The 26,099-nt window shown below is 40.8% G+C and overlaps 1 protein-coding gene across 4 annotated transcripts; it reads right to left on the reverse strand.

Annotated features, from left to right (window-relative positions):
• Positions 1–3,483: 3,483 nt before the first annotated feature.
• sppl3 (signal peptide peptidase 3) lies at positions 3,484–24,655 on the reverse strand. Of its 4 annotated transcripts, none has more exons than XM_034601933.1 (11): positions 23,936–24,655; positions 13,370–13,447; positions 11,571–11,659; positions 11,287–11,406; positions 10,999–11,077; positions 9,986–10,104; positions 9,273–9,379; positions 8,396–8,559; positions 7,123–7,313; positions 6,899–7,008; positions 3,484–6,527 (listed from the first exon to the last, which is right to left on the reverse strand). In XM_034601933.1, exons 1-11 carry the CDS (start codon positions 23,959–23,961, stop codon positions 6,456–6,458), a joined length of 1,155 nt encoding a protein of 384 aa, XP_034457824.1. In that variant the 5' UTR covers positions 23,962–24,655; the 3' UTR covers positions 3,484–6,455. The 4 variants fall into 4 exon arrangements, with proteins under 4 accessions (XP_034457824.1, XP_034457822.1, XP_034457825.1 ...); XM_034601931.1 differs by having other exon boundaries at positions 11,565–11,659; XM_034601934.1 differs by having other exon boundaries at positions 9,986–10,098; positions 23,936–24,451.
• Between the last annotated feature and the right edge of the window lie 1,444 nt (positions 24,656–26,099).

The raw sequence follows: 26,099 nt of genomic DNA on the forward strand, positions 1-26,099 counted from the left end.
AATTGCAATGAAACTTTACTTCTGCTATAAAACACGTTTAAATACAGCGGATTTTCATCTGTTGCATATGTGTGATTGGTGAACGCACATTTGGATTCTTGGTTTGTTCATACGAGGTGAAACAGGGAATCAAACCTCTGGTAAAGAACATCTCAGTGTTGTTTTCTCTGTATAACTTTTTTTAGCAAACAAAATGAATGTTACATTTTTAATGCGGAGCTAAAACTTATTTTTGTACTTTTGTGGATTGTTGAGGTGTGACTGTGTCCTCATTTAGTAGTGAACTTGTTTTACAAATACGTTTATTCTCCACCTGTCGAATACAAAACTTTCTGCACTTTACTATTCATCAGTCAAACGTGTTTAAAACTGGTTTAGGTTTGTCCTGTTTCGAAGTCAAGAACATTTTATTTGTTCAGCTTAAGATAACACATTTGCATCAATGGATGAGATTACAACCTGCAGCACATACAACACACTTTATCCTCACGTGTAGTTTGTATAGGGGAGAAAAACCTATTGTCTTTATATGTCTCAGTGATTATTTAATTGATATTAAAGCAGCCATTTCCGTCCACCAACCGAGGCAGCAGCCAACGGAAGAGCTAATCAAGCTCCACTTCCTCAAACCTTCACACTTCCACTCTACAACATCCCCCATTAAATCAATTGGTCATGATCCCACAGGATTATCAGGGAGGTTTGCTGAAGCCTCCATGTTGTGACCTGCTGCTGCTGGATACTGTTTTATTTCTATTTTTATTTCACCACCACAGACAAACAGCAAACTTCATGTAAACTCCCAGCAGCCCCCGGTAAACGTGTACATTGAGCTTGTTTTTCACATCTTCCAACGCCCGAGTGCGGGAGCAGAGTCCAAAAGATGAAAAAAACTCAACCCCATTAACTGAACTTCAGAGGAATTCCTCACTTTACATATGGAATGCACTTTAGGTCAAAGGGCAAAGGGCCAGAGGGGAATCCACCCGCGCCCAGGCAGGCAGGCCTTATTTAAACAAGCCAGGAATGCCTGGTTGGAGGAGCGGAGAAGAAGGAGAAGGGGAAGGAACCTCTCAGCCATTAACATGAGCAGGGGGGCACCGCCAATAAATACCAGCGCTTTTTAAATCACCGGCACTGGTTGACTTCATGTGCTACTGACTCTGAAATTTATTATGAGCTTTTCCCACTCATATATTTCTCCAGTCAGACGGGGAAAAGGTGTGTGCTGCTGTACTGAGGAGGTGAACTCACTGGAAATGTGTGAAATGTGTTGAGCAGGATCAAAGAAGTGAAGTCAAACTCTTAAACTTACACTTTTTCCTCTTTACCTCCTTATGAAGCTTTAAAGTTTGGCAAATCCTCGTTTTCCACACTATGTAACTCTATTATAAAGATTCTGTACGTTGCCTTTTTGCAGCTTGGACTGGAAGCTATAAGGTTTATATGGTAGGTTTATATTGTGAAACCACACAAACCTATAGAATGGGGTGTTTTCTTATGCCTTTGCAAAGTTTTAAATACATTTCCTTCCTTAAAACAAATGTTTGGCATCTTTAAAAAGTCTGAGATCTCGTGTGTGAATGACAAATCCATTATAGATTAAAAGAACACGCACAAAAGGATTGAATGCACATTTTGTTGCTTATTTCAAACCGTTTCAGTCATTTAACATCAGAAGAACATTCTCTAAATTCACACACATCAACTGCAAATCAGTAGACTTTTGCTCAAACTGTACATTTTGGACTTTTCAGTTGAAACCTGGATGATTCCTGGACTGGTTGTTCTCTAATTGGCTGATCACCTGCCCATCTGTAAAAGTGCCTGTAAATACAAAACCCTGCATTCCAGCCGTGGGGCAACATTCTCCGTTTTTAGGACCATCTCGCCAAAATTTCGTACAAATGACATGCTACAATCCCCATGGCCGTGGTGGAATTCTGTCCACTTCAGGGCTTCAAAGCTGCACAGGACCCGCTGGGCGGCCTGGCCAATAGGTGAAGAGGGGTGGACCCTGCCTGCCTTGACCTCACCGACCTTCTCCAACCTCCCCCACCCAACCACCCACCCACCCAGTGTCCTGCTCCTCATCCCCCCACCCCATCCATCCATCTACCCAGCCAGCCAGTCAGTGGGTCGGGCTGTCCATCTGTCTGCAGGTTTAAATGTATTTCTGCTCATAATATTCAAATTCACAGCCACATTCCCCCTCAGCGTCGTCAGAATTAAGATCCCAATTAATTAAGTCTTTTCATATCATTAAACTGAAGGTTCACAGGAGGATAAATGGATTTGCTCAGTGAGTGTAATCACATTTTCCAGAAAAAATGTCTTTTCTTCTCTTCTGACACTGCTGAAAACCATCTATCCTGCATTTGTCATATAAACACACCGATTCTCCACAGACGTGTAATCGCTGAGCAGCTGAAGTGGAGCAGACAGACAAAAAAATGGTTTTATATCCACGTAGATACATAAACAGAAAAGTCTGAGAGAAACAAATCATCTCTTCTGGGTGTTATTCTCATTCTGCTGCAGCCGTTCTATAAATTCTTGACTCAGCGTCTTTGGTTTGTCATTGAGGCAGCAGCCATCTTCCCATGAAGCCTCACAGAACCTGTTCCCAGCACCCTGCAGGAATCAATTATCTCACCCTGATGAGGACGAGCTTCTCATTTCAGTTCACTCCCTGATTTATTCCTTTTATTGCTCCGATTCTGCTGCTTCTCGTGTCTCATTGAAAACTCACTGTGGAAACGTGAACTCCATACAGTTGTGGTGTGTCTGTGTTTCTGGTACATTCACATGTAAAGGCTCTGTTAAACTGCATGAAGATGGCTAAACATACATATGCATGTATAAATGTATACATATACTTGTTCATGCAGTAAGTAAAAAACAAATTAAGCATGAGTTCCAACTCCCATAATTCTGACTTCTGTGTGCATATTATTGGACTGTGTCGCCATCTGCTGGAGAAGACGTAAAATACATTTGACAAACTCCCATCAGTTTCTTTAAACCCCACAATATGTCAGAGTGGCAGGTGCTGATGTTTGACTTCACCCAAACACTGCAGATTAAGAACACTGCAACAAATTTCAAATGCATTGATCTAATTGGAAAAGTAGAATAAAAAATGTGACGTACACACTTTTGTCCATGGCTTCACATTCCTTGTTACAAGTGTGTGCACGTGCTTTGCATTTTTGCGTTTTGTGAGAGCAGGAGTTTGGGATTTGTAACATAAGATTTGTGCAGCACGTGTAATATCGAATTTGAGAAGGTGTAGCTGTTGTGCATTTGAGAGAGAAAAAGGAAATCTGCAAAAAGAAGCTTTTCGTCAGCGAGCTACCGTTCAGGCAGGTACACGTTCCTCAGGAGAGTCTATATCTCCTGCAGCATAATGCTGGTATTGTTTTAAAGGGACCTCCTGAATTAATGCAAATACGACTTTGAATAACAGACGCAGACACAGCGTTACAGTTAGAGTCATGTTTATTTACAGCAGAATCCTGAACAGGGAGGGAGAGAAGGGCGGAGGGAGGGAGGGAGGTTAAAAGGAGACAAAGTGTTTTAGATCAAGCACTTCAGGATTCATATTTCACTACACAGTTCTTAATTTATTTTATTCACCAGTTTTCTATACAGAATCCATTCAGCCGAAATATCAACGCACCAACAGAGCTGGAGTCCTCTGCCGGAGGGGAGAAGAGGTGGGAAGTAAAATAAAAAAAATAACTAAAGCACTAAAGAAAAAGAAAAAAAAAACTAAGGAGGGGTGAAAAGAAATCCATTTTCTATAAAAAAGAAACTTTGTCATTATCACCATCTGTTATTTATATATGTATATATACACACACACACATTTATGTATATATGTATATAAATCTATATATTTTCTTTCCATGTCTATGAGGAGGTGAAGGGAGGGTTTGTGGTTCTATAGCGTCCGAGTTGAGAACTGCATTGAGCGGCAGGCCGGGAGTCCCGACCTGACGGCATCCAGGTCCTAATATTCTGCCTGTGAGAGTCAGTCAGAGCTGACCAACCGCAGTCTTTCCGACCCAGTGGCCTTTGCGCACGCTCATAGGTCCAGTGCCTCGTTTTGTCGGCCAGGAGAGACTCAAAACTGCAGGAGCCCTGTCAACACAGTCTGAGAAATGATACACTGTACACGTCACATGCACGGCCAGATACATTAGAAAAGTTTTTAAAAAAGAAAAGAAAAAGAACGGAAAAAAGCCAGCGCACTGCATCGTCCTTACTTCCGTGTGCTCTCTTGCACGTTTTCCTTCCAGTATACATTAGATATTAACTGACAAGCACCACAAAACAGTGGAAGGACCAAAAAAAAAAAGAAAAAAAAGTAAGACTCTCTGGTACAAAAATGTTGAAAAAAAACATCCTATGGGTTCGATTTCATTTCTAATTTTTATTTCCGATTTCTGAAGGGCACCACTGATTTTCCCTCTTTCCTATAGGTCCAAACAGACCTAATGATATCAGGCACACTCTCTCTCACACACACACGCACATATTTAACTGTCCACCCAGAAAAACATGTATCTGTAACTACATAAGAATCCAACCACAGTACGTCTTCATCACCCACTGACCCTCATCTCCAGTCAGAACTTTCACAATAGTCAGGTCTTCATCGACTGAGGTGAAACACTGACATTTACAAAGTTCAGATACGATGTGCTTCTCGTTTGTCAAAACATATAAAAAATTGATCGGATAGAATCATGCTCAGACGTTTAAAGACTCGTATAAGCCGACATAAGATACGCTTAGTGTTTCCATGACCATAAATGTGGAAAATTTAGGATGTGCACAAAAGAAGCTCAGTACAAAAAAACCCAGCATGATGCATGGTGAGGTTTCACGATGAAAACATACTTAAAAATTAATTCAACATTCATTTATTTGGAAAAAAAAAAAAACTGTTTACATTTTCACCTGTCTGCAAAAAGACAGATAAAAAATAAAAATGACCCCTGTTGAGAAGAAGTTTTCAGTAAATCTTTACAAGATGAAACACAAACTGTTTCCATCGGACATGTCATGCGTTTATGACAGTTTGATCCAACACGCCCAGCTCACTGGAAACCTGACTATTGCCACCGTTTATGATTTCAAATTAAAACTGAGTAAAACAAACACTCATCTGTTTCGCTCACTCAGACACACACGCGCGCGCACACACACACACACACACACACACACACACTTTAACACTAGAGCAGGAAACTTTTTCATCAACCAGCCACTGATGAAGATTTTTTCTTTTGTGTTTTTCTTTCAAAAATCCATCAGCTTTGTTTCTATCGCACAAGCCAACAAACTTTAGAAAACAGTCTCCGAATGACGGAGGCTCGACTCGACACAACTGGCAGCCGAGACTTTACCAAAACTGGGCTGTCGTCAGTTTCCCACTCCACACGACATGCTCCCGATCACAAATACAAACTCATGATACTGCAAATACATGTGTACACATATATACAAATAGAAGCGGCCCCTCAAACACTGTGGGGCAGCTTAAGAATTTATAATGCATAATTTCTGTATATGCCAAGAATAAAACTTTACTAAATAAAATACATAGTTATCTGGTGGGGTGAGGAATGGGGACAGCAGATGAACAGAGAGGAGGAGGAGGAGGGTGGGGCTTGCAGTGTCTGAGGAGGGCGGTAGTGCCGGGGAGAAGCCATCGTTTGACGAGTGACGACGAGAACAGACGAAGAGAAGCAGGGGGGGGGGAAACGGGGAGACGGGGGAGACGGATGGAGGGGGAAGACTCTTCTCCTTCACTGTCGCTGCTCCCGAGCACTGTCCTGTGCCACTGCAACACTCTGCCTCTTCCCTGTTTGTTTAAATCGTTCCAGAATAATAATATTAATAATAATAATGACCACGACAATGCTAAAAAAATATATATAAACCCCAGCCATGTCTCACATCCGTAAGTCCACAAAAAGGGGGGAGAGGTCTGGCCCTCGAGTTCATCTGAGTCGGCGAAGAACAGACGCAGAGGAAATTTAAGATGCAGGGGAAGAAGGAGAGACGAGGCCTGTTGAATGGAGCGGGCCATGGGAAGGAGGTGGAGAATGAGACCGACTGTAGAAGAGGAAAAAGGGAAAGAGAGAGGGGAAGGGGGCAGAACAAAAACAGCACAGGCAGGATGTGCTATAATGAAGAGGAAATAAACAGAAAAGAGGAAGCGGAGATGAAACGGGGAGGTTGTGGGGACCAGAGATGAGTCGTGTTGGGGCGTTGTGATCCACACACTGGTGTCCTTCTGAGGGTTTTCACAGAAGATTGGCGGAAAGCATGAACAAGTGATGACAACATGGCCTCACTGTGAGTGTACCCTCTCTCCTTCCATCTAATGGAGGGAAAGGATCCGCAGTCCTCCCCGCGCTGGTGGTTCATCCCAGGGTGCATCATACCTCCAGGAAGCGGGAGCTGCTGTTCTTGGTATGGAAGGGCTCGGACCACATGCGCCGCAAATCCCCCTGTGGACCACAAACACTGCTTCAAACACGAGTATCGAGTCTTCAATGTCTCTTTCTGCTTCAGAGGCAGAGAAATTGAAGTTTTCGGAAACATTGGTAAATCAGTCAGCTCTTCAGAAAACCCTCTGTTTGAAAACAACCACCTTAAAACTATGCTTAGGTGTTAGAGTGCATTTTAATTCAGAGCTTTAGGTCTTAATAGGTTAAAAGAAATAAACCTCAATAGGTTGAGCTACACGGTAGAAAGATCTGCGAGTGGAATAGTACCACAAAAACTCAACCACTCCATCTGGAGTATTTACACAAGCAGTTTGCAGATGTAAATGTATAAATCTTCCTTTAACTGATAATGTCCCATCCCATCAATGTACCTTCAGGTAGGCCATAGTGAGCAGAGGCAGCAGGGTGAAGGGCACCAGGTAAAGCAGAGCGGGCTGAGCAGCACGATGGATCCTGGAGGCCACAGTGGCAGTCAGCAGACCTGAGGACATTTACAGAGTCAAACATCAAACAATTTAAACTATCACCTCCATAAGATTGACACAATAAATCTCTTGATCTTCTACATTCATCCGTACATCAATCGCTTGCTTACCCACAAAGTATCCGATGAGAGTGCAGTGGAAATAGGAGACGCGCTGCATGCGTCCGGGCGCGTTACCAGGCCCCGGGACTTCCCCTGACGCTTGCTTCTTGTAGTTGTCATACCGCAGGACGAAACATAACAGCAGCCCCGGCATCACGATGTCTCCTATTCCCAGCATTGAGAAGTGACTTCCGGTGGAACTGCACGGATGGAAAGTAAAGAGCTTTAGAGAGGGGTGTAAATACTAGAAGGCAAAAGCAGCAGGATCACAGCGGCTGTACAACACAAATCCCAAGTGTATCATTAGTGCGTCATCACTTCCTTCTGAAACCAACCAAGACTCATCTCTGCACCAGACAGAAAGCGACAGTCACAGTAGCTGTATCATGAGGTTATGAACTACATTTTGGACTGAAGGAAATTACAGACAATTTGGGGATTCTTATGTTCTTACCACTGGCCAGGCACAAAATGTTTGGCCTCAGGGTGGCGCCAAAGAAAAGGCTGCTTAATGACAGACACTGGTTATCGACTGAATAGTGACCATTTTGTGACGGATCTACACTGTATCTACACGTCCTGTAAATAAAGATGTATGTGAACTGTAGACCCAGCTGTGCTGCTTTTCATCCGTCTTGCTATGTCCAAATAAAATAAAAACCAAATATATAAACTATTAAATAAGAAAGGAAATCCTTATAATTGAGAATTTAAATTTAAGGAATGTTTGGTCTTAATCTACAATTTAAAATGTTTCCTCTAACGGACAACCAACCATAACAACCACCTGACAACATTAAAATGTTATAATGGATGAGTGTCTGGCGCATTTGAACAAGCATTTATTTTTTAGAGGTGCAAAAAGTTGCATAAACAGTAGAAAATAAGGATTCATTCATCATCACACACTTGCAGCGCTGTAGTGCTCGGCTTTCTCATTCACACCCATCTGTCACAGTCAGGGGAAATCAGACACTTCAGTGGCTCCTCAAAACACCATAGTTCTAAGTTTTTACCATGTAGGGCAGACAGACACCAGCATAACTTTCTGCCTTAGCTGTGCGTGTTCCTGCAGCCGTGACGGACATACAGTCACCCCGATGCACATGAAAGTAAACGGTGTATATGTTCAGTGGGCAATCACAATAACCAACCCTCAATAACAGATTAACTGATAGTGTTAATCAGTCAAAATTCCTATTATCAGTTAAAATAAAATGAATAAATAAATAAACAAAAATAACACAGCACCACTTCGTTCGCCTGGTTACTTCAGTCTTACCTGGGAAAGACGAGTTTGCCAGGTAGTGAGAGGCGGGGGACATCACGGCCCATCCCTGGCCCCAAGTGGAGCTTCCTGGACAGAACATCTATGGGGTTTTCAGCAGGTTGGGTGGCAACTTTGACCATCACATTACTATTAAAGATGTAGGCTGAGAAAAACACCTGCAACGAAATGTAAGAAGACAGTTTAGCCTCTAGTCATGTTGACAAATGCTCATCACAAATGCTCCCTTTTGAGAGGCTGTGACAAATTAAATTTTCCCATCAATAGTTTCAACTCCAGATTATAAATGTAATGCTAACATTTGTAATAAAAAGTCTAGCAGTGAAGTGGAACATTTCTGTGACATTAAAACTCATCTTTATTCCTTTCTGAGAAGCAGTAGAACGGCTAACAAACATATTACATGACTGGAGGAGAAAATATATCTGAAGCTTCCGTGTACTGCTCTTGATCCCGTACTACGCTCAACTCAATCTGAATTATAAACCCTTTATTAGGCTCAGTGGTATAATGAAAATGTGGAAAATGCACTTAAATAAAGTCATAAAATCTTTCGTCACACACGACTGAAACAACCCTCGTAATAAAACGATCGTTCATGAGACACGTTCTTCTTGACTTCCAATGTAGTGACAATTCAACAGTGGCTAATAAATCACATCTGAATTCACAACAACCAGTGCAGAATTTCTCCAAAGGAAATATTGAAGTCCATCCTAGTGGTTTAAGAAGACAGACTCCTTTATAACAACTCACCTTACTGTTAGTGAATATTACGGTTTTATTATGGTATATATTTGCTGTAATTCACACAGTGGTTTGCATGTTAGCCGTGACAAAGGTAAGGTTTGTGGATAGAAGAATTTCTTACCCAGAACACATCATAAATGAGCAGTCCTGACAGCAGCAGGCAAGACACCTTCAGACTGGGTAGCCGCACGAAGGCGATCATGGCGACACACAAGCCCATGGCTAAAGCTAAGGGGAGGGAAAAAAACACACATGACCATTAACAACACATACATTTGAGTGGAAATTGGGTGAAAGAGCAACATGGGAGCAGATTCCATCAAGTTTATTTAAGACACATTAATTACTGTGGATGTAGGACTAATTAATTAGTTTAATGTGATGAAAATACTCCATCCTTGTCCCACTTTAATTTCATGAGGCCTGAACTGATCTGATACGTGAGATGGTGTTGAGATTAAACATGTCAAGGTTTTCAAACACTGAATATTTGTGTCATTAAAATTACAGTAAGCTGTATTCTTGTAGTCACCCGAGTCAAACAAAAGCAGTGAAAACAACCACACACTCAGAGTTAAATGCCAGTTATGTTTTACAAAGCAGCTGACAAGCAGGAGTATATTCTCCCTGTGTTGGCACGTAGCTCACTGTAGCAAGAGCCTGAAAATGTCCGTACTGATGCAAACACCTCTCACTACTGTTCAGTGTGAACTAATCCCACCGCCCTACAGTTCAGACAAATGTGCCATGGGGATCAATGGTTAACAACATCTAGCACAACCATTTCCTGTGAACCTAGAAACAAATGTCTTGAGTCACGACAGAGCAACACACCATCCATGAGAAGCCAGTGTCCAGTCAGCACCCAGATGAGCACCAACAAAACAGAGAGGGAAAAGGACAGGAGCTCGGCCAGAGTGAAACGCCCACAGCAGCCGAACGAAATCCTGCATCAAGAAAGAAATAAAACATAAAGTATAAATCACAGAGGACTATTAGGAGAAACACAGCATTACCGGAAAACATTTACAGGCTGATATATTTGACCAATCAGCAGCATTTGTTTACTTTAGTTGCTTAGAACAACTAGATAGAGAGAGAACTGATGCGCGCGTGTGTGTGTGTGTGGCGGTTGAGTAAGTGAGGACCACTGAAGATTCATTCATGCACTTCTGGTATATTAGCACCACCTTGTGGACTGTTGTGGGAGGGTTGTGTTGTTCTATAGCCTTAGTAAAGCAAGACTGATTGTTAACAGATAAATACATGGTTACATCTCAATTAATACATCTGTAATCTCATCTGGATTTTATCTCAATATGAGAATGACAAGATATGAAATGCATATTTCATTAAAATGCTAATTTTTGCCTATACAGCCATTTTAGGAGGGTGTCAAGATACACAAATAACAAACTACATATGTCAGAACATAGTTTTGGTTGAGAGGTTCAGTTATTACAGGGTCTGTAGAGCAGACAAAGGTTTAGTGAAACTCGATCAGAGGCTCTGAATGAGTAACCAGAGAGCAGCTGGTCATGCTGGCTATTGAGTAGGTGGGTTGCGCTGCTGGTAATTCCTCGTGCACTCGTTCACTCAGATCACAACATACATTTCTGACTTACACCATCTAAACCTTGCAGATATTTTCAGTTTTATTTTATAAAGATATAATGTACCTGCCTTTTACAGAGATGTTACTACTGTTGCAGCATTGACACTTATCTACTAATAGACAGAATCAACAAGCTTTCTGTGAATTTGTGAAAGACGTACAAACACACGGAGCAGTTTGTGCAACAACAAACTCAATTTTAAGACACAAATAATCGTCATGTTTTTCTTACTTGTTCTGCGGGGAGCAGGGTCTGGTCAGATACTGGCACATTGGCAACAAGAGGAATGCAAATGCAATTGTTGCAAGAACTGAGGAGAAGAAGAGAACACAGCAGTGAGACCAGAGGCCTTGCACACCTAGTCAGCTTGTTCCAGCCGTTTTCTGTCGGCTTAATGGGCCAGTTAATGGTCTTCACAGTTTCAATAATCAGCGCAGAGAAAAAGTCCTCCCCAGAGTGTAACTACAGTTAATTCTATAGCTGCGGCTTTCTTATGTTATGTTGACGAGCGGTACTTACCTGCAGTGCAGATGGTGAAGACCACCTGTACCGAGTCAAAGAAGAAGAACATAACTAGCAGAGACACGGAGGCTCCTATGGGCAGAAACAGGGCCTGTGTGGAGTCTATAGTCTGAATACCTGCGAAACAAAACAAAAACTGGGGTGAAAACACAACATACACAAATGCTATGACTTAAAAAATTTGGTTCCGTGTAGGAAGCTAATAAAGTGTGAGGTGTAAAATAAAATACAAGAAAACAAGTTGTCGCTGTTTTCAGGTCTTGGCAGTTACTAACACTCACTGTTGTTCGAGCTGCCATTATTAAAAGCACCCGCTATAGGGTTACCATCTTTATCCTTCTCCTGGTTCTCACAATCCATGTTTAATGACCTGCAGTCGGGGGGGACAGAGACAGAGGAGAGGGGAGAGAGCAGGAGAGTGTTTGGACACAAGCATCAGTAATCAAAACCCCCCCCAAAAGTAAGTAGCCTGTTAACAGGAGGAAGAGGCTGTACAGCAACCACAACAACACAGCCTGCTTTTACAGTGAATGAATCAGAGACTGACTCCCAGTGGCTCTTAGTGCACATAAATATCTCTGTCAATGGAAGATGAGTCAATTTTGCTTTGGGGGAAATTGGATTCAAAGTATTTCAAAGATAAACAAAAAAAACATCCTTCCTCTCCTTAAGTGTGCAAGTCTGTGAACTTAGACAGAACTGTGTCTCTAAAATGAATTTAAATTTAGTTGTTTTATTTTCCTGCAGACAGTCCTGAAAACATTCAGGCATTTTATTTTATATAAAAGATGCTTTTAGTGGGAAAAATAACAAGTAATATCACTTCAGTCCTGGTTTAATGTAGGTTAGTGTATGTCACATTGTCATTGCTTACAGGTAGAGGAGACATTGTTGATGTTATTAGTAACATCTGTTGTTTTTTATTATCATCATGGCCAGTCAGAAAGGCTTATGGCTCGGATAATCGCATTTAGAGTGTGAAGTATTTTTGAGAAAAAGAACCGTGACGGTTTCATATATTTAATTAACAAATGTAATATTTATTTATTGGTCAACACAAAACTAAAGTTTTCATCTATTGCCATTTTCTGTCTCTTCAGGGAAACAGAAGCATCAATGACATTTAGGGTCACATGCTTCATATATGTCAGGACTATTTCTTTTAAGCAAAAAACATCATATTTTGAGTTTTTTCCCCACTCAGGGTTTTTAAGCACAAATGGACAATGCATTTAAAACCATGTGGAGGGAAATGCACAAACTGGAAGAGCGTGTTGAAAATTGCAACTACAGCAATCAAAACACCATTAGGTGCAGCCGTGTAGATGTTTTTCGGTGCACATAATGCACCAAAATCATTACCCCACCATTCACAGGGTTCACTTAGCCTGCAAGAGAGCTGAAGAGTGCAGCAACAACAACCCAGCAAACATGTCAACTTAGAAAAGAACTGAAACATCAAAACCAAATCGAAACAAAAACTGAACTGAAATGAGGCCACAAGGTCAATCTTAATTGCATTGAATTATGGACAATAATTCTATTGCTCATTAAGCAAACATAATTTAGGTTATATATTACCCACACTGTAAGGGTATGAATTTAACTGGTTAAACATTTTCCTAATTCTAGTTGTTTTATGGTTCAGGTGCGACCTGCACATCATTTCCTCCCATGTCACAAAAGAAGTTGTACCATCGCCCTGCCATCAACCACCAGGATGATAAAATGTTTGCAGGAAAGTGTTTTTTAGTCACATTATGATGTACGATCTGATTTAACCCGGTGAGCCAGGGCCATATCTCTACTTCATGGTTAATAAACAACTTGTGGTATAAATTATTATCTAAGAAATTAAGGGCTGAACAGAATGCTATAAAACGTATGCAAAAAAAGCCAAAGGAAACTCCTTTTGCTTTAAATATTTGTGGGTGACTCTCACCAAAGCCCCAAAACTGAACTGTAGGACAATCCTAAACAAAGATATGACTTATAGGTTCATGTGAGAAACTAGACATGATCTAAGAGTCTATTTCCACTGTCCTCTAGACAGCTGAAGTGACCATGTATTGATGCTCACCTAAAGCTGCCATAGACGATGAGAAGGATGGAGATGAGGAAGGTGGACACCTGGCTGGAGTCAACTAGGGAGTACGCCCTGAAGAGGGAGAGAGAAATACAAATGTGAGAATCCATGCGCATAAAACTATTTAATAAAACAGTTAATACATATCACATTGTGTTTGATGTGAAGGAAAACATACACCCTTAACATACACAAACAATATTCACAAAAGCATATATTTTTCTTGGCCCGAACTGAAACCGTTTACACACCACAAGTTGTACCAAAGCCAATGAGTTGACTTTTACAACAATGGTTTAATTTTTGACCATATTGTTTATTCATTATATGCAGAGGTCAGTAAAACACACAAAAGGTTTGAGCTCAAACGTTCCACGATTTCCTGATACCTGTTAGAATGATCATATTTTCAATATGTAATGCATTTCTTAAAAAGCCTCTGATGTTTTTACACTCTTAAATCAAACATTCAAAATTAAGTAAAGATCTTTCAAAACAGACATTAACTTATGTTGTATTTCATTCATCAACCAAACAAAACACTTTAGTGCAAACATAGAATCTCGAAGCTTGAATGAAAAGGAGCAGAAAGAAGAATAATCTTATATAATCTGCCCACTTGAATCATAGAAGACTTCTACATGTCAAGGCCAGTAAACTCCATTCTTCCTCTCCGAGTTGTTTAACTGTGGTGAATTGAGCACGTATCCTTTGCTCTTGGAATAAAGGTGGTTTTTTTTCCTACTGGATTCGGCTCTATAATCATTTCAGCTTAAGAGTGCACACCCATATACACACATACCAACCGTCAGACTGACATCAGAATACATCGCGGTTGCACAATTCTCGGATTTTTTTTATACCACCATACTGTGGAAAATAACAAAAATGGAGACAAGTATGCAACTGTAATTTCAGTCAATCGCGTCAGACTCCGCACTGACAATCTCACACTGGTCGGGGGGCAATTTCATCACCATCACACACACACACACACACACACCCCCCAAAATGTATGTGCAGGGCAAATGTTGCAACAAGAATTAAGATGATACTCATATTGAACCATCTATCCATTAAATACAAAGCCAGTCTCTACTGTGCATTGGATGCTTAAAGGGAACTAGGTCAGTTGAGTTTTACTGTTTGATTATCGTCACAGTAGTATCGTTTATGATGTTGGGAAATCGAAAAATTCTTTCCAGTGATCGTCTATGAGAACATCTAATAGAACGTGAAAGTATATTGAATGCATGTTGTATCACAGCACGCGACATGAAACTGTCTCACAGAGCACATATTAACATATTCTGTTCCCCTGAGGTCACTGGGCCTCGTAATTACACACAACAAAGCAGCAGAGGGTAAGAAGAGTGAAACGATTCGATAGCAAAAATAAGAATTGCAAATTTTGTTTGAGTTTCTAAAAAAAGAACTGGTGGAAAACAGGTTATTGATTATGAAAATCAATCGGGCAAATGGAATCCATAGAGTCCCAGGCACATTGGAAACGGTCTACAGTGAAGGGGGTCTGTGCTCACAGCAGCGGGAAGTATAGGTTTCTTTGTTTCCTCCAAATTTTGAATAGGTCAATTGATTTAAATTTGGGTGCATATGACCAACTCATCGGATAATGAGCAGAGTATATCTATATATGTGTACTTTCTCTCAATGAATATCTTTTATACATTTTTATTTTATTAACCTTGAAAAATGCTTTAACTACTTTCAGACACGCACTAAACTCCAGACACTTTGTGGATCCTTTCCTGCCAGCCTTCCAGTAAAATGTGGAAATATTCAGAGGGTGTGTTGACGACGGACACCAAAAGGAGAAAAACACAAAGAATATAAATATCTCGGAATGAAAAAGAGGTTCCATACAAGTACAAGACACAGATGAAGATGTCTACGTTTGAGAGCTTTTGGTGAAAAGGGTCAGCGCTGATGTGCCGTAAACCAAAACACGTGATATTTGTAGTAGAATTGATACGTTATTTCCTGCCTTCTGCATAACCAGACGCCAGCCCTCGTCTAAACGTTCCAGACATTGTCCTGTTTTTGTGAATGAGCCTAAAATCGAGTAGTCTCCTGTTGCATTCTTCATATATGAAAGACAATAACAGTCTTAACAGCTATAACCTCACCCATGTAACACGGCATCTGTAGCACAATTTAAGTTGAATTCTAGTCAGTAGCAAACTCAATCTTCACACATATTTGACAACTGTACACCCTTTGAGAACTCTCAAACTTTCTATCCATCTGTGCAAAGTGTTTTGTCGATCTCCACTACAGCAGCCTTTTGACAAAGACTAGACTTGAGGCTCTGCGCCAAAGTATTTTCCACACAAAAGGAAACATTTTCCTTTTTATGTCGGAAAAATAGGCAAGAACATTTGTAAATGCTATTGTGATGTGCGAGACAGATGGATCTGCTAAAAGAGGATCCATATGTTTCAGTTTAATAATGATGGCATTTTCATTACGTTCTAGAAAAGACGAGCAGCACTGTCTTGATGAAGGATGAATATGACTTCACTCAACCTGCATCTTTTAAGTCTGCTAATCATCAAACAATTAATCTTCTAATTTCAACATTAAGTAAACGCTCTGTTTTTTCACACAGATGTGTAAACACGCTGCTAGTTTGCACACTGATGCTGTGTGTCCCAGCACCAAATTGTTCCCATATCAATGATCTGGGGCCTTGACACAGCGCAGTCTCAGCATGCACCCTCATAATGCAGGCCTTCTTTCTGGGGCAGAGGACAAGGCCGGCATTGTGAAGTGCTGACTTCAGGTGAAAGGTGCAGATTTGACCCTAACCTTGACCCGTCTCTCTCCTGTCAGTCTCTGGTCATGGTTTAGGCATGGAAAAACAAAACCTATGAGCCCAACAATGTCATTATCACTGGTCTATTTAAAAAAGTAGAGTTTACTCAGAGACTGAGGTCAAATTCTGCAGGAAATAACTTAACTCCTCAACCCCCTGAGCATTACTGGGGCAGGCCAAACATTTTAGGGTAAATTTAAAAAACACAAACATAATAGGCTGTGTCTTTTGTTACTTAGCGCACATTTACCCTCCACCATCTTGCTGTCCTTAATCCATAATGCATGTAAAAATGAGCACTTGAACAAACACCAGTGTGATAAAAAAAACAACCTAAAATGAAATGTATTTGATGTGTCCATGTCCCATCTGCTAACATGGAGGAGGCTGGGTTTTTAAGCTATACTGCAGCCAACCAACAGGGGGCGATTAAGCTTCACTTTTGAGAAGCAGCCATGTCGTAACCCTACACCGGTTCACACAAAGATGATACTGATGATTAATGATTTAAACTGATAAATTGGAATACAGTACATCAGTATCAATGAATATATCAGCTAATAAACTGCAGTACAGAAATGCTAATGAATGAGTTTTAAGCTTTTTTTTTTTTTTAAATGTGAAATGACAGTCAGCATAAAACAAATCCCAGGATACTAAATATTATAATATATTTACTATAATATATATCGTTTGTTTTATTACTTATATTTGAATCAAATTCGCTCAGCGACTACATACAGTCACTAAATGTGGCTGAATTTACTGCTCACTGTGGAGTCAAATACTGAGTTTTAATTATTCAGAGAACAGTAAATGAAAAGAAGAGGGTCACAGTGTTGGTGGGAGACAGTGACAGAGAGGAAGTATTCAAAAACAAGATGACAGATGCTCCCCACAGAGAAACCACATTAGCTTAGAGGAACATTAATCACGAGCTGACCAGCACTCACACTCACTGGATAACACTAAACAGGATATTTGTTACAACAAACTCAAGACCTAAAAATAAAACCTCTTGAGTTGGGAGTAATATTAGTCAAACTTTCCTTGATTTTTGCCACCATTACACTTCTAATTTAAAGCGGCTGTGGGTCATCTTTTCAAGAGGCAAGAACATCTCCCACTCTAGACACAGCCAGCAACGCCATCCTGTCTCGGTTATTGTGAAGCAACATACAGAGAATATAAATGGGTTTCCTCTGCAACATACTGTATTATGCAGGCTTTGTTTCAGTTTGTGTTGGCAATGCCAGCAAAACTCGAGTGTAACAGGTGCAAGCCTCTTCTGTGAATTACATTGAGAAGAACAAGTTTGAATGTCTGAGTCAGCAACAATATATTTGGACAAGGAAAATTAGATAAACCTGGCTACAAAGCATGAACAGAAGACAATGAACACAGTCATGGAATTGGCCTTATGAGAAAATGCACAGGTCAAATCATTAATTTGGATATCTGCTCACAAGGTGCTAAAGTGTTATTTCACGTTGAGGCTCTGCAAGTGGAATCTGTGTTTTCCTGCTGCCATGCAGGGAATACTGTTTCAGCTGTGTGCTACTGAACTGCATTACTAGTTTTCTGACAGAGTCCTGACAGAGAAAACAGCTTTAAAGACTTTAAATCATTGTTCATTCTGGTAAACATGTGAAAAAGGAATTCACAGGTTCCAATGTGATGCTGGGGAAAAGGAAAAAAAGAAAACAAGAACCCCCTGTCTCGTTCATTCATTTAGTAGAATGACTCCAATGTGTCTTGGAGGGGAGGGGTAACATGTAGTTCAGTGTAGAAACAGGACACCAGGACAATGCTGCATCGTGTAGCTCTGCCCTGGCCTTGTTTGTCCAATACAGGCCCTGACTTAATGACTGAAAAACACACTCAGCAGGCATCATCTTCACAGACAAGTCAAATTACAATGGGGCCCTGTATACTTGACCAAGACATAGGCTCTAATGAACATCTAACAATATAGCCGATGCAAATGTGACACCGTATTCAGGAAAGTGCTCCGTCTTTGTGAGTTATAACCTAAACGGGTTAAATGTCTTACACAGCAGTTTGGCTTCAAGCATTAAGAAAGCGATTAAGAAACTGACCTTGTTCCACACACAGACACTAATGATGTCACTGCCTTGCTGTCAACACTACAAGCAGATAGACAGCTAGCCCCCCCCCACAGACCTAATTCATATTCTAGCATCGAACGGGTTCGTCTGAATTCTGTGCACACAAGCCTGTAGAACATGGGTGAGATAGATGAATGGAACATTTAAAAACAAAATACAATCCCGGACTGTTGAAGGCTGGATGGCAGCCCAAAGTGCCATAAGACGTCCTTGTTCGCTGACAGACTAGGTTTTCAATAACACAATTCCAATACCGTCCTCCATCAAGTCAGTTGCATGCATGATTTGACCACTAAAGGCCAGGTCACTGGACCACAATGAAGACTTTCGCAAATGCTGCCCCTGTGAAGCAAGGGTATTTAAGACGAGGGTCCACTCATTTATCTGCCCGTGCATACTCAGAAGTGTGAATGCACTGAGCTACAACCTCCAGGAACAAATGCAGTTTGTGACCAGCTGTGACCTTTTTGCCTTCAGGAAAATATGTACACCTGCCCTGCATTGCTGCTCTGGTGCATGTTAACACTCTTCAGTGGGATTTTATTTCTATTGGATTGATCTGAGAGTTGATAAGGGATCAACTGGGAAACGGGCAGGAATGACAGAGAGCAAATGAGGTCTTGGGTTGGGTTTGTCCGTGATGTAGGCTGCATGCCTCAGCTAAGAGTCACAAGGATCGCCTGCAGCATAATGTCTACAGATCTTTTTTAGGGATAATGCAGGTCTCTACCAGCTGCTGGTAATACCCATCACCCAGTCCTAATCATGTTGGTTGAATAAGCTTCAAAATTTGAGATGAGCTGGTCTAGTGCGTTTCCTAATTAAAACTACTTAGTCCTTTACGTTCTAAAGAATCTAATCGTTAGTGCTGTTACTGTTCAGGACGCAGGCAACAGGTGTTTCAGTAATCCATCATGTTCAAACGGGTCAGTGTGTGCTTTAAGCTGAGATACTGAAATCTAATTCATGTCTATGAAATTTTAACATCTATAACAGAAGACCTAAATCATTTACTGCTCATTACAAAGCCTCCTTAACTATAGATATTACAATTCATTGAGTCTGATTGTAAAAATGTGTAAAAGTCAACATTTTCAGCATTACCTACTTAGTAAGTTGAGTGAATGATTAGTTGATTGGTCCGTGTCTAGAAAGGCCAAGCTTGAATTAGATTGTAGTGTGGATAGTCTGAATAATAGGATTTTAGGATTAGATCTTAATATCCATGTTTCCTGAGGAGGTTTTTTACGTAGATTCGTGAATAAAAAGGCTAAAGAAGAACTAAAGTTGTTATGGACCAGGACCAGTTATCTCTAGGGTTTGCAAAAAAGAAAAACTGTTGAAAAAAGCTATTGGCCCATGTTAGCTAATAAACACTGCTTTTATCCATAAGCCAGGGTAACTTTATCAAAAGTACAACATAATACACAACAACCTCAGCGACACTTGTAAGAACCATGATTTCAAAAACATTTTTTAAAGTGAGCTGCAGTAAGGGATTCTGCCTAAAGAAGACATGGTGAAGACACTAAACTATAGCAACAGGCTCAGCGTTTGATTGTGAGGATTAAAAATGTCCTCTACCTTGCTGCAGTTAACCCACTTGAAAACTCAACATGGCAGACCGTGTTTTCAACTATATGATGCGTTTCCTTTTTTTTGTTTTTTACTCCAGGCCGAGGAGGGTGAGACCCACATTAAACAAATTCGGCTGGCTTGCTCATGAGGCCAGGTGACGCCTCTGTTTACCGATGTGTCACAAAGAGATTCTACCTGCTACTTTACTTCTGCTTAAAGCTTTCAACTCACATCTCATCAAAGCCAGTGTATACCGGCTGCACTGAAGTGGCTGCAACGGTTTGCATCATTAGAAATGAAACAGATGTAGCTACACTAAAATGGTTTTCAGTGTTGTAACTCTTTATACAAACAGACAGTCTTCACAGCAAAGGGACAAAAGATCACACTTATTGGTTTAAATTTCGTCCTTGTGATTGTAATTGTAATTTCGTCCTTGTGATTGTTTTGACACAGTTTCATTTTGTCATCTTATGTCACTCTGTAGTTTCATGTCTATAAGCATTTCTACATAATAAGAAACAAAGTCAGGTGTGTGACTGCTAGGAAGATCTTGCACACAACACAAAAATAACACCTCATCATATTAACCTTTGATTGTTGACATGACTATCATTCTTACAGATTACTCTCCACATCACAAAACTCCTTCCTCACTCATCATATCGTAAATCTTACCCAGACACCTGCTCTGTGCAGGGCACTTGCCACATAATCACACTTGTACAACCTCCCCCGAAGATAACACAGATTGATCCATTTGGCACAATTTGTTAAAAATAAAAACAATGGCTGGGGCTAAATTTATGAATGAAAATTACAGACCAGAGGCCAATATTTGTCTTTATTTACACTGGGTCGCCAAGTGTTGGCAAAATGTAATGGGTTATGATTAAAGGAGTTGTTTATTTAATCTCACAATGAACAGATTAAAAGCTTTCACAAGATGGCACCAACAAGTGCTGCGAATAATCAGCGTCTATCAGACCAAAACACAAAGAGAGGTGACAGTGTTTGACAATTGCCTGGATGGAGAAGTAAGATGAAATAATATATGACAGCTGCATTAGTCAGCTCTTTCCTAAAATGTCTATATGACTGTACTCTTCATGGCTGTGTACACATCAGGAAGCACCAAATTCACAATCATACCATGTGAAAGGTTCTAACCACAAGCTCTAAAACATAGGAAATTAAACTAGACAAAACTACTTTCTACAGAAACCACAGAAGAGTACCAGTGTGACAGTGACATAAAGCCACTCACCAATTGTTAGGAACCGAACCAAGCTGCAAAGCCACCTGCTGCAGTGAAGGCTGTTCAAACCAGCATTACACTACAACTTAACAATCTTCAATTAAGACATCTTCAGAACTATACAATAGCACATTGGTTACTAAAAAGGGTTGATTAAAATAAATTACATTAGCTAGTAAGCAGCAATTTATCCAGGCGTAAATATAAAGGCTTTAAAACGAATTGTCCACAACGGAACTTGCAAATGCTGCCGAGTACAGCATCGTAACCCAGGATCTGTACACACAACCACACACTTTCATTACAGATCTTCAAAGGCTTGCTTTAGTGAAATGCCACCAATACTAGGATATATATCTGCCCATCTATGACTGTGGTTACTTAATTTAAGGGTTTTAGTTGTGTTTTCCTAATTTCAACATCAGCTTTGTTCTACAGCCCGCAAGTTATACACAGAAATAAAAGATATGTGAAAGAGTAACCCGTCATGTGCCAATGTTGTAAAACCGCAGATGACTATATGTTGAGAAACAATGTGAAAAACTGAGATATTTTTATGGTTACAAAGCAAAAATGTTTCCAGTGTGAAATGTACCAGCTTCGATTTAGTGTCAACTATATTGCTCATTATTCATCCGTGAGGGTCCTTGGTGACATTTAGGCTTTTTCTGGCACAATAGATGGCCACTGTCCTTAATATTTTTTCTTCTTGGCTTGCACATTAACACAAACATATATACACTCAAGCCCCATTCAGGCAGAATTTATCTCTGATGGGGAGGTTGAGTGGTTTTAAAAAGGAAAACACTAATATATATATATATATATATATATATATATATATATATATATATATATATATATATAAATAAATAAAATAAAGCAGCCAATTAATGAGTCAATTGAAAAATCACAACTGTTTTGATAATCCAAAGATCATTTTAGTTCGTTTTTTTTTTAGCAAAAAGTAGCTATTTCTGCTTTCTGAAATATGAGGATTCAAAGCTTTTCTTTCTCACGTGTGACACTCAATATCTCTGGATTTTGGTCAGACAAATTTGACATTTGAAGATGTCAAAAAAACCAAACACATTAATAATAACAGATGAGGTGATAATGACAATCCATCATTTGCCATCCCAATGTTAATATCAATGTGCTCCATACAATGGCGCACTTCACATTTAGCCTAGCTTAAAGCAAAGACTTGAGTCCAGGGGTCGTGTGTACAAGATGATCCTGAAGCTGCCAGACGGCGTATTTCTGTTGTTTGGCTCAGTTTGTGTATTGCTTGGCTTACCCCTTGTATTTCACACACTGTTCCACTTCGCATCTATTTCCGGACGAGAAACTATGTAGATGAACGTGTAATAAACAATTGGAATGCAATCAGATCAGTATGTCCATATTTCAAGTTTGCCTGACTCGCACTGAACAGTGTGTCCCCTCGTTGTAAGAAATAAGTCCACGAGTTCCAAACTAACTTTCATATAGTTAAACCTAGAACGTTTAATGTTAAATCAGCTCTGACATAGGGTGTGAATATTGCATTGCAGAACGAACTTCAAATATAAAATAAATAAATCAAGACACCAATTAAATGAGGTGACGATTAATAGTTAATAAATGTGACCTGCTTGTGTTCATTATGGACATTAATAAACATGGGATTTATTAAGAGGTGCAATCCTACATTCAAGTGGAAAACTTTGGGGCTGGGGTTTTAATACTGGAATTTATTTACCTCAAATCAAAAATATATAAAGACAGACGTACAAGGTCTACATTAGTGTGACCCTCAGCCAGTCAATGAATCTAATGTGGCCTTAGAGACATTGGTTTGCATTCATCATACACAAGAGGATGTTGGGCTAAAAACCATCATATTTAACAGGAACCCGTGTTACTGGGAGCAAACAGGTACAATTTAGCCTTCAGAAACGAGCAAGGCCTCGACGGAGTCAGGTCCTTTTCATTCATAGGGATAACGACAGTCACCCATCACATCGTGTCTATGGCTTCTCCGCCACACAAATTAAAATGCAGCCACATCATTAACCCTGTGCTCCGGGAGCTGGTGTCTCGCAAATTCCGCCAAGAGGAACCGTAGCAGCCGGCGGTGTGTCACGATGCCAGGCTCACCCTGAAACTAGCATTTCTGGGACTGCGATGCCAGTTAGCTAGCTTACCTCTACGGCAGAACCTTTGTTATTGTGTGCAAGCGGCTCGACGGCGGATGCTAGCCGTTTAAAAATCAGCTAACGCTAATTTGCTGACACGACCAAACATCCACTAATCTGCCCCGCACCATCACGCAACGCGGGGTTCACTGTGCAAAATTACCATTTTCATAAAAGCAAGCGAAGGAGCCAATTCACCAACTGACTCACCCCCCCAATGGGCTTTATCGGGGGGCAGCTAGCTCGTTAGCAACCGTTCACAATAGTGGAATCGAGCGCTGCCGTTAGCATTAGCATCAGCTGGTAAGGCTTGCTAGCCTGAACACCCAGCTGAGGTTAGCGAGTTAGCAACACCAGAGCTGCAGGGGGGAACAAATACACACCCGAGCAAACACATTGTCCCTCACACTGTGTTAAATACACCTAAATGCGTCCGTGTGAAGAGCCACGTGTTCTCGCTAATTGTCAGGGACACAACCCATTGTTTCTGTGACCCATATCGATCAAGCTTGGCATTAGCATCGGCTAGCGTTAGCTGAACGCGGCTAGTCGGGCAGCGATGTGCCTGTGCGCACTCACCAGGATGAGTAGCCCTGCTCCGCCATATCGCCGAAAACAGTGGGCTCTGCGACGGTGGCTAACGCAGATTCAGGTCCCGGTGACAACCCGCTGGGACCTCGGCGAGCTGGTTCTGCTTCTCCTCCACAGATCCGACGTCCTTCAGCGGTTACTTTTAGGTGACAACATGATGACACATCCCGGCGGCAGCTAGTGATCACTAGCTGAATATCTTGCGAGTGAAACGGGGGATGATGGTTCGCTCTCGTTAGGTGGACAAGACAAAGCACCCCGAGAAAAAAAAAAAAAAAGGAGAAGAAGAAAGACACGCTGGTGTTATGTTCGTCGGTTTTCGCGGATGTCCTGCCGTCACCCCTGCCCGGGAAGGCTCCGTCTCTAACGATGCTACAGCCGCTGTGGATCCATACTCAGCGCGATGTGTCCGGGATGAATTCGGTTATTCCTCCGGTCTGCAGCCCTCGCTGTTATGGAAGACGCTCAGCTTTGTTTTCTATGGCGAGAGTCACGGGAGCGCGCAAAATCGCCCCTGCTGTAGAGGTTTACAAGTAGGACGTGCACTGAAATGTTTTTTTTTTTTTTGCGTGCACGGCTCGCGACGGTTGGCACCCTCCGCTCGTTATTGCATCGCAGCCAATCACACGCACATGCAACCAAACATCACGTCCATTATATGAGGTCGTCGGTGGTTGGAAGGGAGGAGGTTTAATTAATGGCTGCATCATGTGGTGCGATAGTGAAACCGATTGTGGATTTTAGTTTCTGATGATAATAAAAACAAACTTAACAACCCCTCGCTATTGAAGACAGGTTACAGAAATACAAGTTTGTGACTCATGAAACATTAATGGAATGATTTATAAAAAATAACAAAATGTATGAATATCTTATGCTTTGTGGTTGTTTTTTTGTTGTTGCAAAGACAGCGATGGATGTGCCCTGAAATCACTGGGCAATAAAACAATATCACTAATTACCTCAGAAGTGCATATACTTGTATACATATTGATAAATGCATCGTGTAAGCACAGTGAGGAGGTATAACACGTAATTGATCTAAAATGTGTTGCTGTTTAAAAATAAACCAGGAGCAAAATCAGTCTTCAAACTTAACAGAAATAATAATGTGACATTTATCTGATAATTATCTGTATCGACTGATATGAACATTTTTATAATCATCTCCTTTTCAGCCATATTTCCCACTCCTATGCTGCAGGGGCCTCTCAAAAATATGGTGTGCAGAGTGGTCTGTACATTGTGTTACGTCTGTAACAGGTTATTTCAGTCATAGTCTGCAATACACAAGACCATGAAGTAACACACTATTAAAACACTACGGTGTGTTGCAATAAGCCAATCCATTTAAATCCACTGAAATTATTTAAGGCGTAGTTTTGTTTCTACACTTTTGATTATATGATTGCTGTAGGTATAAGGCAATTAAATGAATTTCGTGGTTAATTACAAACATGCTGGATCCATTGTTGGCCATCAGTCGCCTGCGTTTGGTAAAAAACTCAACTCCACAGCAGGCAGGATTTTGCAGATGATGTATTGAAAGCTAAATAAACGTTGCTAGGCCATCATTTATCAGGCAGAGCAGAGCTCTCGTTAGTCTTGTAATCGCAACTTGCACTGATTGCCAAACTTGCTAGAATGAGCGATGACACACTGTTTCTTGAGTCATGTTATTCACAGCAGACTTTCTGACATGTCACTGTAGAGAAACGTACAGGATGAGGGATGTCTGATGTCTAGGTCTGGATGTTGTACGTGCTGGTTCAGTAACACCTGAGCTATTCTTTCTGTGATATGTCAAAATGACTCCTGTGATACTAAGCGTTTTGGGACCTTTATGATCTTTGGATTTCTCAGTTTTCCCAGTTTGGGAGTCTTTACTTATGAGTCTCTCACAGGATGGTTGAGCATTTGAATCAGAGCTCTTGTAGCCATTCACTGCCCCGGAGCTGTGCTGGTGTTAATTTTACTTGATCTACATATACATGACAAACTTAAATGGATAGTTCACAGAAAAATGACAATTCACTCATTATCTACTCACCACTATGTCGATGGAGGGGTGGGTGAGTGTTTTGAGGGTGTTTGAGTCCACAAAATACTTAGTAAACGGTGACCGATTCCTAGTCACCATAGTGGTGAGTAG

Source organism: Hippoglossus hippoglossus, chromosome 12 (assembly GCF_009819705.1).
Source record: "Hippoglossus hippoglossus isolate fHipHip1 chromosome 12, fHipHip1.pri, whole genome shotgun sequence".
NCBI classification, from domain to species: Eukaryota; Metazoa; Chordata; class Actinopteri; order Pleuronectiformes; family Pleuronectidae; genus Hippoglossus; species Hippoglossus hippoglossus.

What these genes read in the sequence shown, in the direction of transcription:
- sppl3 (XM_034601931.1), bottom strand. Translation starts at nt 23,961, where the DNA reads ATGGCGGAGCAGGGCTACTCATCCTG. An exon ending in TCATTTATGATGTGTTCTGG is followed by an intron (nt 8,560 to 9,272) that starts GTAAGAAATTCT and finishes ATTTCGTTGCAG; the next exon opens with GTGTTTTTCTCAGCCTACAT. An exon ending in GGCAAACTCGTCTTTCCCAG is followed by an intron (nt 7,314 to 8,395) that starts GTAAGACTGAAG and finishes CCATCCGTGCAG; the next exon opens with TTCCACCGGAAGTCACTTCT.